Below are 11,432 nucleotides of genomic sequence, written 5' to 3'. Positions count from 1 at the left end.
AGTTTGACTCCACTTCTTAGGGCTACTTTTGATACATTTCATTTCTGATTCCCTGATCGATTACTTTTTCCCCCCCCAGCACTTGGATTTGGCTCCTTCATTTCCAACATGGAAGAAACTTACAGTACGTACTTCTTTTTGCTTTTAGAAAATAAGTTAAATTACTTACATGTAGTTTTCTGTCTGACAAGACTTTTACTGTGTTGGGAAAGATTCACTTTTCTCACTAGACCGCTGAGAAGAAAAGGTCTCCCCAGAGACTGTTTTAGTAATGTAGAGAAATGTCCAAATTTGAAATACGACATTTGAAATTTAAATAAAGAAGTATGAGAAGTCATCAAGCTTTGAGAAAGTTGTGTTTGGGACACCTGTGTTAAACTATATTTTTATTAAATGAAGCATTTTCATTCCTCAGGACTTCAGTTTCTCCTGTTAACGACACAGGGATAGTCATTAACTAACTAACTGGTTTCTTTCTATGTTGTGGGATAACATGATACACATAATGTTGATGTACACTGAGTTTTTAGACTTAAAGAAATCCTAGGGAGGATTCTTGTTTCTCAAGTGATCCAGGAATCTAGATGGCCCAACAAATCAATTGGGAACCAGGAGACCTAGGATCATGCAAGTGTAGCACCAAAAGAGACCTGAAAAATCATTTCATTCAACATCCGAATTTTACAACTGAGAAAACAGAACCTAGATTAATTGATTTGCCCTAAAGTTACCTAGTTAGTTGGGGACAGAGTCAGAACCAGAGTCTTATATGTTGCTTATATGTAGTGCCCTACTTGCTACTACAAAGCACTATGGTTTCTAGACCCTGACCAAGTTTGAGGAACATCTGAGTGGATGAAACTCGTCAACAAGGCCTCCTTTGTTTCCTACTTTCTGTCTTGTTCAGAATCTCTATAATTAATAAGTTCTAACTAAAGGGTATTTTAGTCCCATTCTACCTTCAAGGAAGAGTCCAATAGAATCTTTATCACCAACATGTAGAAACTACATGGAAACAATCTTTATTAAATATCTACAATAGAGATTCTTAAACTTTAGCATGCAGCAGAATCACCCGGGAGGCTTGTTAAAACACAGGTTGCTGGACCCCACCCCCCAAATTTTTGATTCAGAAGGTCTGGGACCCAAGAATTTGCATTTCTAACATGTTCCCAGGTGATGATGCTAATCTGAGGACCATACTTTGAGAATAATGGATCTGATTCTCCTTGATCTTCCTTAGGGCTTCCTCCTTCACCCCCTTAACTTTTCTAAAAATATGTTAATTAAAATCTGAGATTTCCATGTGAGATAGATATGAGAGATTTATATTTATTTATTCTTGGAAGCTTACTACTCTATTAAATTAGAAAGCAACATCTCCCCTTTATATCTCTATTCATTACTTTTGTCAGTGGTGATTTTTTTTTCTTAGAAAAATATCACCTGGTTCTTTTAATTACTGTATTGCTACATAACAGAAACTTTTTTACATAGTGATAATCAGTAGATGTTTGTTAAAAAAAGAGGGAAATGGTGAATTTTGCTGTATGTTTACAATTTTATTTAAGTTTTGTGATTAAGTTTAATAAATAAATAAGTTGGCTTGTGAAGAATCAACTCCTTTAAGTCTATAACATTTCTTTATCTGTGTCTTTCTTAATAAAGCTTCATTGTTTTAAGACTTAAAAAAAAGAAAAAAAAAGAAAAATATCACCTGGAAGTAGGTTAAAAATGCACAACCTCAGGCCTCATCTCAAACCTGCTGAATCAGAATCTGTATTTTAACACAGTCCCCAAGTGATTTAACACCGGGAATCATGTTAAAGTGAGAAACAGTGCTTTAGAATATGTTTGACCTTTTTCCCAAAGTGACCTAAAACTCTAACGTTAATCTGATAGATTTCTGAAGATCTCCAGCTTCTGTCTTTGGGCAGTACCTCTTAGCCGATGATACTCTCGTCAAGTCTAGTTCCTTATTTCCGTGAAGTTTCCTCCATTTCTCACCATGGGTTCTGGGCCCTATGCAAGTGTGAGGAACATCTGAGTCTACGGACAACCTGAGGAAGGTTGTCCACAGGGCCTGCTTTGTTTTCCAAATTAAGTTATATTCCCAGAAGGCCACTCAAGATCTTTGCTGAGCAGTTCGATAGTATTCATTACAACTTCAAATGCATGTATACTTCGTGTAGCACTCTTAGGTATCTGCCCAAGGGTAATACTCGTACAATGCACAAAGAAGTATATGTTATATTGCTAGTCACAGCATTGTATATAATAGTAAAAAACTGGAAACAACTTAAATGTCTATCCGTAAGGGAACTGATTAAGAATCTATGGTACATCCGTATGCAGCAGTGAAACATTTCTTAACATACTGACATAGAAGGAGCTCTAAGATATGTTAAGTTAAAAGAAAGCAAATAGCAAAATAAGTACAGGAAATCTTGTCACAGGCTACACTGTGGATGAACTTTGAGGACATTGTGGGAAGTGAAACAAATCAGTCACAAAAAGACAAATGCCATATGATTTCACATATATGAAGTATCTAGAATAGTGAAACTCATAGAAACAAAAAGTAGAATAGTGGTTGCCAGGGTTTACAGGGAGAAGGAAATGGGAGTTATTTAATGGGTATAGAGTTTCAGTTTTGCAAGATGAAAATTTCTGGAGGTTGGTTGCACAACAATGTGAATATGCTTAGCACCACTGAACTGTATACTTTAAAATGGTTAAGATGATAAATTTTATGTGAATCTTATTACCATTAAAATTTTTTAATTAAAAATAAAATTAAAAAAATTTTAATCTAAAAAACCAGTTTAGAGCTGAGCTAAGTTATCAGAGACCAAAAAGTAAAGCATTTTGGTAGGAAGCTATCATTATCAACTCTGATGAATACCACTGTATGGACAGTAAAATGTGTATGAATCATAAAGTACGTGCAGTCTGTCAGCTGCTGACATGGCCTATCATTTGCTAGTGATGGAATGGATTAAATGAAGGAAAACTAACAAGAATTTCATCTGTAAACTCTTCCTGGGTGTCCTGAAGCTTCAGAAATATGAAAAGATTGCTGGTCAGGATGAGCCTGGCTGGCATAATAAGCCTGCTTGTCCTTTAAGACATTTCGTTCCTATTCATTCTGTCCTTCAAGTCACCTTTCTGGCTCATTTGCATCACGATCATGGTTAGCAATTTATCCCATGTTTACCACTCTTCCAGTGAAGCTGTCTGTTTCAATTCCCCACTAGCTTCTGATTTTCATAGCAGTCTCCTGGTTTATAAGCTTCTTATCAAATGTGAATTATTTATCTTATTTCACTTTTATTATTGCCTTCAGTGGTGGCAACAGCGTTTTATTAGGTTGCCTCTTGTCCTCATTATATATTCAGAATGTGCTTAACCATTTAATTTCCCTTCTTTAACCAGGCTTCTTAAAATTTGGGGCTCAGCCTGGACATTTTGCAGAACGTAAGGATAGTTGTACACGTTCAGAGAAACTTCTCTATATTCAAACTACTGAAATGGTCCCTAAAAGTATAGTCTTCTAAGGGTAGTTTTAAATAGCGTGATATAGGTTAGGGGCTTTCTTTCACACAGCAGCCCCGTTAAGGTATCTGCAGTTGTCTTAACTTCAGGTTCTCTTTTTTGCAGATTATTCTAATTTTTTATCTGGCCAATTTGATAATCACTAGGTTAAAGAATTCTCTGTCTTTTTCTCATCATGTTCCAAAATATGAAAAGTAAAACCACCGATCTGGTAAAGGTATTGGTTTCATTTGAGAGGTAACTAGATTAACCGAGATCAGGAACTACTTATAGAAGTACATTAAAGCAGACGAAAAAGAAATCTATCAGTGAATATTTCTCAAGCTTCCACAGAACATATAACTGATACAGAGCAATGCTTACCAACTTTTTTCATGTCATAGCATACTAGTAAATAGACAGGGATGCTAGTGTAGGGGATTAACTACCCTCAACTTACCCTAGGACTGGTTGGGGAATAGGGGACACGCATGCAATGGACCCCCACGGCAGTGTACCAGTACACTGTCCATTCCAACCTTCAACATACTGGCTGGGAAGCTCTGGTTGAACTAGCTAGAGATAAGAATGACCCTGAATTAGCACTTTTTTTTCTTTTTGGCTGCGTTGGGTCTTCGTTGCTGCGCGTGGGCTTTCTCTGGTTGCGGTGCGCAGGGGCTACTCTTCGTTGCGGTGCACAGGCTTCTCATTGTGGTGGCTTCTCATTGCGGAGCACGGACTTTAGGCACACGGGCTTCAGTAATTGCAGCACACGGGCTCAGTAGTTGCGGTACACAGGCCCTAGAGCACGTGGGCTTCAGTAGTTTTGGCATGCGGGCTCAGTAGTTGTGGCCCGCGGGCTCTAGAGGGCAGGTTCAGCAGTTGTGGTGCACAGGCTTAGTTGCTCTGCGGCACATGGGATCTTCCTGGACCAGGGCTCGAACCCGTGTCCTCTGCACCGGCAGACAGACTCTTAACCGCTGCGCCACCACGGAAGTCCTATGACACTGAATTAGCACTTTTAGAAGAGGAAAAGATGTTTCATTTAATTTTTTTGTTTATAATAAGGATAACCAACAATGAAAACAACAATATTTATGTACAACCAAATCTGAACTAAGACCCCACCCCATGATTGCTGGTTTTGCTGGACTTAATGAAGATTCGATGATAACGCAGTTTTATCTTCTCACAGTTACATTTTTATTTTCAGATGTTTAGTCACCCTTTTAAAAAAAAAATTCCAAGCCGTCATTAGACTGTCTTGTTCAACTCGTACAGATTCTGTTGAAAAAAATCCAGTGTGCCCGGGATGCTGAAGTTTTACAAGGGTCTGTTAAGCTTTATACTTACCCTATTTTTCTCTCTTTCAGTTGATACCCTGGACCCTGAAAAGCTGTTACAATGCCCCTATGATAAAAGCCACCAGATCAGGGCCTGCAGGTTTCCTTATCATCTTATCAAGTGCAGAAAGGTCGAGTATTATTTTCTTAATTTGCCCTGTGATGCCCTCCTGAGTTCTTTTTAAAAGCCAAATTTTGTAAATATCAAATAATTTTAGCATAAATGTTTTAACTGAATGCCAGAATTGCTTTGGGTTAAATACCAATATTTATAGAAAAGAATTTGTTTATTTCTTGGATATGTAAGTTTTTTCTTGTTTTGGTTTTTCCCCCCAGTAGTGACAGAGCACCCTTCATAAACAGCTTCTCTAGAATCTTCGCAGCCTTTGTAAAACAGAGGAAACACTAATTTTTGCTAGCAGTGAGAAATCCCTCTTGCCTTGTGAATTTGATGTGTTCACTGTCCTGATAAGGATTGAGTATTGTAATACACTTATTTCTGATTTTTTTGTTTGTTTGTTTAGAAATTTTAGAGAAGTTGAACAGCTAGAGGTTAACCCAAGAAAAGATTATTCCTAAAAATAACTGTTTCTCCAAGTTTCAACAGTAAGCATCTTTGGGGGAAAAAAAACCAGCTCAAAGATTTTTTTTTCTCTGGTCACCCTTTTGTAGACTTAGCTGATGTAAGCTAGTTTAATGCTGATCTATTAATTGAGGCAGTTTGAAAGGATTGTTAGAATATAGATGTCAGATACAGAGGCCAAAGTTCTGCCAGGATTTATGCTTGGAAAGCAATTTTGGTATTTAATCTAAACCTGCATACAATTCAGGTATGCATTAACATTCTTCAAAGGATGTTTCTCTTGCAGTCCTGGAGACATGATTATAATGCCACTGTTGATTATTTCTCAGCTCCTTTTAACCTCTAGAGCAAGGATTCCTTAAGGTTGAACCTGGGCAATATGGACTAGCAAATACTACCACAACTTCCTCCCCTAGGCTCTCAAAAATGTTCCAAGGATAAAGGTTGGGAAAGGGGTCCAAGTGGTAAAAAGACATTGTCATAACTCCCCTATGCTAATGCTCTTAATCTTCAGCTACAAAACCTTTGCATTCGAATGCCTGATATCTCTTACAAAAATCATGGAGATACCTGCCCTCACAATTTTCTCCATCCCCTATTTTTTTCCACCCTTCTCCCCACTTTACATTATTTTTACTTTTTTGAGTATCATTTATGATATATCTTTTCTCCTAATAAATTTCTTAATTGCTTAATTGTAAACTTACCATAGGATTTGGGTGATATTAAACATTTTGTTTTGTTTTCTTGTTTTGTATTAAAATAAAGAACTTGGTCAGCAGAGTTCTCTATCATTTGGGCTTTTCCTTAGTGAAATAGCTGAAATAAAGGTCAAATTGTTCAGAGCCTCATTTCAGGCATCATTACTTTAAATAAGCGTTCCTGTGTTAATCTGAAAAATCATTGGGTTTGCCTCTTCTGCAGCTCCCTTCCAACAGCTGTTTTCCTGCACTATTGTACTGCAGTAGCAGGGGCACTACTGCAATGCAGACTAAGTGTGTTTTAGTGTTGCTGTTCATCCTGAATATCAGCTTTCAAAGACGTCCAGAGGGCTCTACCATTACAGGCTGTGCCGCCTGAATCTTGTGACCCTGAGAAGTAAACGGGGTGAAGATATGTTTCAAATACCCCATCCTAAATTCACTGTTTACTTCCATATAAGCCACTTTAACCCCAATATCTGTGTTGTCAGTCTTTATAATCATAACAAAGAGGCTTAGCTTTTGATGATTCTGAGGTAATGTCTCTATGGTCCATATGAGTGATAAATAATTCCCTCTTAATGTTCTACTATGAGTTTACCTACCAAGTTAAGCCACAAGTTTATTGACGGACCTCTTTAATTTTTTTCACAGAATCACCCTGACGTCGCAAACAAACTGGCTACTTGTCCCTTCAATGCTCGCCATCAGGTTCCTCGGGCTGAAATCAGTCATCATATCTCAAGCTGTGATGACAAAAGCTGTATTGAGCAGGATGTAGGTAAGGCTGACTAGCTAAATGTTTCAGTGTTGGAGGTTAGCCCCTTCAAATTTATATGATGCTATGTCATCACCTTGATTTTGGCTTTCATCATTTCAGAAGAACAATGGTTTTCTGCCTTTGAGATTTTTATTTTAGCAGCAAAAGGTTGTCAGGTTGTGTTTGTCAGACTGCGTTCTCTTCTGAACAACCTTATTTCATTTTACTAATAATTCATCTAAAAATGAAAATTCTCTTATTACCATAAATATGGCAAACATCTTTGTTTCTGCTTCTCTTTCTTGTCTTCTGTTGGCAAGGGGATAAGACCTCTCTGTTTAGCTTTCATCCCATCCATTTTTCAGAAACAAAGACCCTGCAACCTTCTAAGCCACTAACCCCTTTAAACATAATAACTTGACAGTGTTCCCTTGTTAAGTCAGAATCTCTATTGTCTTGCAGTCAGCCAAACCAGGAACCTTGGACAAGAGACTCTGGCTGAGAGCACATGGCAGTGCCCTCCTTGCGATGAAGACTGGGATAAAGGTGAAGTGCTTCTACATCTTTTTCTTCACAATGTCAAAATCTCAAGTCATTTGCTTTAGACAGAAGGAAGATTTTCCTTTTTTATGAACATACCATGTTGTTCAGAATGACTTGTTATTTTTATTGGGCCCCAGTACAAGCACATTTGTCTCTCTGTGCAGACACGTGGAACAGTCTATCCCTCTTGATTGGAAATAGCACTTCTTTATGTCTGTTTTTTTCCATAAATTGTGTTGTACCATCTGTGTTTGGTTGCTACTAGGCACATTTATTATTATTTATGTCACTTGTGTTTATATCCTTCAATTAAATTCTTGCTACTCTGTCACTTAGCATGGGTACTTGATCAGTTATTACTTGCTTCTCTAAACTTATTTATTATTTCTCACCTTACAAATTCAACTAGCATGAATTGGTGTTTTACCTAGTAGTACCACAAACCATGTTTTGCTTCCTTTGGCAGATTTGTGGGAACAGACCAGCACCCCATTTGTCTGGGGCGCAGCCAACTACTGTGGCAACAACAGGTAAATGAAAGGGTCTCATTCCCACCTCTTCCTCCCAGAATCACAGTGCTCTGTTACCAATAGAAGCCACCAAAGCACGTATTCACCTCCCTCCTTGATGATGTTACTTGGTGGTAATTTAGTCTAGATATAGTTTTGGTGGGGTTTTTTCCTTATTTATTCCTTGATTCATAAAAAGGTCACATGCTTTGTGTTAATTACCACGGGAACACAAAAATACTAGCTTATAGTCTAGTAAGGGAGACAGTGGCGCCAGCCATTCTTATGTCTTAGTTGGAGTTTTTGCTAAGTTCACATTATTTTAATGCTTTGAAAAAATTCTCTAGCTATACCACATGTATCATTTTTACTCTGGGTAACTAGTGTCTAAGGAAAAAGTAATCTTAAAAGTTCTATTTTTTTAATAAATTTATTTTATTTATTTATTATTTTTGGCTGCGTTGGGTCTTTGTTGCTGTGTGCGGGCGTTCTCTAGTTGCAGCGAGCAGGGGCTACTCTTTGTTGTGGTGCACGGGCTTCTCATTGCAATGGCTTCTCTTGTTGCAGAGCACAGGCTCTAGGCGCACAGGCTTCAGTAGTTGTGGCACACAGGCTCAGTAGTTGTGGCTTGCGGGCTCTAGAGCGCAGGCTCAGTAGCTGTGGCACATGGGCTTAGTTGCTCCGCGGCATGTGGGATCTTCCTGGACCAGGGCTTGAACCCGTGTCCCCTGCAGGTGGATTCTTTTTTTTTTTGCGGTACGCGGGCTTCTCACTGCTGTGGCCTCTCCCGTTGCGGAGCACAGGCTCCGGATGCGCAGGCTCAGTGGCCATGGCTCACGGGCCCAGCCGCTCCACGGCATGTGGGATCTTCCCAGACCGGGGCACGAACCCGCATCCCCTGCATCGGCAGGCGGACTCGCAACCACTGCGCCACCAGGGAAGCCCCTGCAGGTGGATTCTTAACCACTGCGCCACCAGGGAAGCCCAGAAGTTCTTGATTTGAGATTGGGCAATCCATAATACCAAATGGGTAGGAAAGAAAACGCATCTCTTCTTCCCACTGATTTTGTATCTAATTTAAATCTCTTAAGATTTTTCATTACTACTTGATCTTCAAACCTTAAAAGATCATGTTTCAAATACCCTGGCGGTCCAGTGGTTAGGACTCCGTGCTTTCACTGATGAGGGCACAGGTTCAATCCCTGGTTGGGGAACTAAGATCCCATAAGCTGCACAGCGTGGCAAAAGAAGATCATGTTTCAAACCCAAATGAGAATATTTCTGGATTAGAAAATGAAGGAAATAGATGCTAGACTTCATTTTTTTCCTCAAATAGAACACTTATCAATTTTTATTTTTTAGCTCCTGAAGTCAGTTAGTTATAATAAATGTATCTTAGTCTGTGTATGCACTGAGATAGAAAAACTTAAAGATGAATTCCATTGGTACAATTTTAATTTTATCTCAGTTCTGTGAGATTTGTTGCCTTTAGTTTGGTTGTCTTGGCATTTTATTTTATCTCTTTTATCTATTGAGTCCATGAGCCTGTCATACAACTGAACAGTAGATGGCATTGCTGTTTATCTCAATTTCTGGAAAATGAAAATGGTTAGACCCGTCTTAATGCCTGTACAGAAGAGTAAGCTTTCCAGAGAAGCTGGTAATCATTCTCATTGTGAGAATGTTTTGATGGAAATGTGTTTACATTTCAGAACGTAAGTTGTTGTTTTCCCTCAAATTACAAAAAACGCATTTTGATTGTCTTGTGTGTGCCTGCCTGAAGAATACAGATACGTTGGCATAGTCAAATTCATCTTTCTTTTTGCAGCCCCGCAAGCAACATAGTTATGAAACATAAGAGTAACCTGGCTTCAGGCATGCGTGTTCCCAAGTCTCTGCCATCTGTTCTGCCATGGAAAAACAGTAAGTGAAATAGAGGGAAAATGCTTTTACTCTGTTTGTTGTGCTAAATACAGTTGGTCTTGATTATTCAAGGACATGTTCAGTCTGAACACCTTGTACCCACATTACCCTGAGAGTGAGTGCCTCCTTAAATTTTGCACCCCAAGCACCTTACTCACTTCCCCCTACTCCTGGTTAGTAGCAGGAAAGGACAAGATCACAGAAGCATAAAGAATATTTTCAAGATGGGGTGATCACTGACATCGAATACCATGGGTAAATTTGGGGACCAGTAAAAAGGCTATTGATTTTGGCTAGGAGGAAATCATCCCTGACTTTCAAGGCATAATATTGATAGGGAATTGGGATTAGAAATTGGATTGCAGGGGCCTAAAAGGTAATGGGTAGAGACAAAATGAAAGTAATAAGTCGTAAGAACCACCATAAGAATGGTATTCAGATGTCTTTCCTAGGCTTCAGAGACCATGCTGAGTAAACAGGTACGAAATTCATGTCATACCACCCTAGTAAAGAAATTCCCACATATGGTACACCTAAGATACTGTCATTTTTATTTAATACAAACTTTCTTTTCCTAATGTTACCCCCAAATTCAGATTCTCTTGATTTCAGTTTTTGCTACTGTTTGAGCTAATTTTTAGATGGCTAGAGGATCCCCTTTAAAACATTTCCCTTTGGATACTTGCATTTCTCCAAAAATGAGATCACCAAATCATATGCCATAAGGCTTGATAGTTAGAGGACTATTTCCTTTTTCCATGCTCTTGAGTGGAATCCAGTTGCTAATTTTAAATTCTTCTACTTTTATATTGTAATTCCATATACCCCAGGAATAAGTCATTCGTGTTGAGTAAGAATAGGGGATGGAGTGATTTTCAATTGACATGGCGTATTTATTTTGAAATATTTCTACTCCGTAGATGGAAATGCACAGTAACTGAGTATCTATCTCAAGTAAGGATTTCAGTTTTGTTTTTTTTTTTTTTGCGGTACGCGGGCCTCTCACTGTTGTGGTCTCTCCCGTTGCGGAGCACAGGCTCCGGATGCGCAGGCTCAGCGGCCATGGCTCACGGGCCCAGCCGCTCCGTGGCATATGGGATCCTCCCAGACCGGGGCACGAACCCGTATCCCCTGCATCGGCAGGCGGACTCTCAACCACTGCGCCACCAGGGAGGCCCTCAGTTTTATTTCACTATTTTTTTTCCAGATGGTAGCAAGATTTAACTGGACATAAAGCAATTTGGGTCCAATTTTCTTTCAGATTATGGTACCAAATTAAAGCTTTGTATGTGCCTGTGTTTTTAAGTATATAGCCTCTGTTATGGCTTTACATGCTAATGCATAGGCATTTACTAGTTAAATTAGAATTCTGCTACATGCCAAGTTGCTTTCCCTAATGTTAGTACACACTGCCTCTTTCCTTTTTCTTTTTTTTTTATCAAAGTTGCATTCTAGATCTATCATGCCTTTTTAATGGACTGAGATTAATCAAACAACTGTGCTTCACTGCTCTGCAGTTCTTCCCCTGTGCAGTAC

The 11,432-nt window shown here is 38.9% G+C and overlaps 1 protein-coding gene across 1 annotated transcript; it reads left to right on the top strand.

Moving 5' to 3' along the window:
• Nucleotides 1-84: 84 nt before the first annotated feature.
• Nucleotides 85-9,904, top strand: GTSF1 (gametocyte specific factor 1; the record flags this gene model as incomplete). Its single annotated transcript, XM_079714943.1, has 6 exons — nucleotides 85-124; nucleotides 4,908-5,008; nucleotides 6,816-6,942; nucleotides 7,384-7,467; nucleotides 7,931-7,994; nucleotides 9,802-9,904. The coding sequence occupies exons 1-6, from the start codon at nucleotides 109-111 to the stop codon at nucleotides 9,902-9,904; spliced, it is 495 nt and encodes a 164-aa protein (XP_079571069.1). The 5' UTR covers nucleotides 85-108.
• Between the last annotated feature and the right edge of the window lie 1,528 nt (nucleotides 9,905-11,432).

This window comes from Hyperoodon ampullatus (genome assembly GCF_949752795.1).
Source record: "Hyperoodon ampullatus genome assembly, chromosome: 11".
NCBI classification, from domain to species: domain Eukaryota; kingdom Metazoa; phylum Chordata; class Mammalia; order Artiodactyla; family Ziphiidae; genus Hyperoodon; species Hyperoodon ampullatus.
This window is presented reverse-complemented; position numbering and strand designations above follow the sequence as displayed.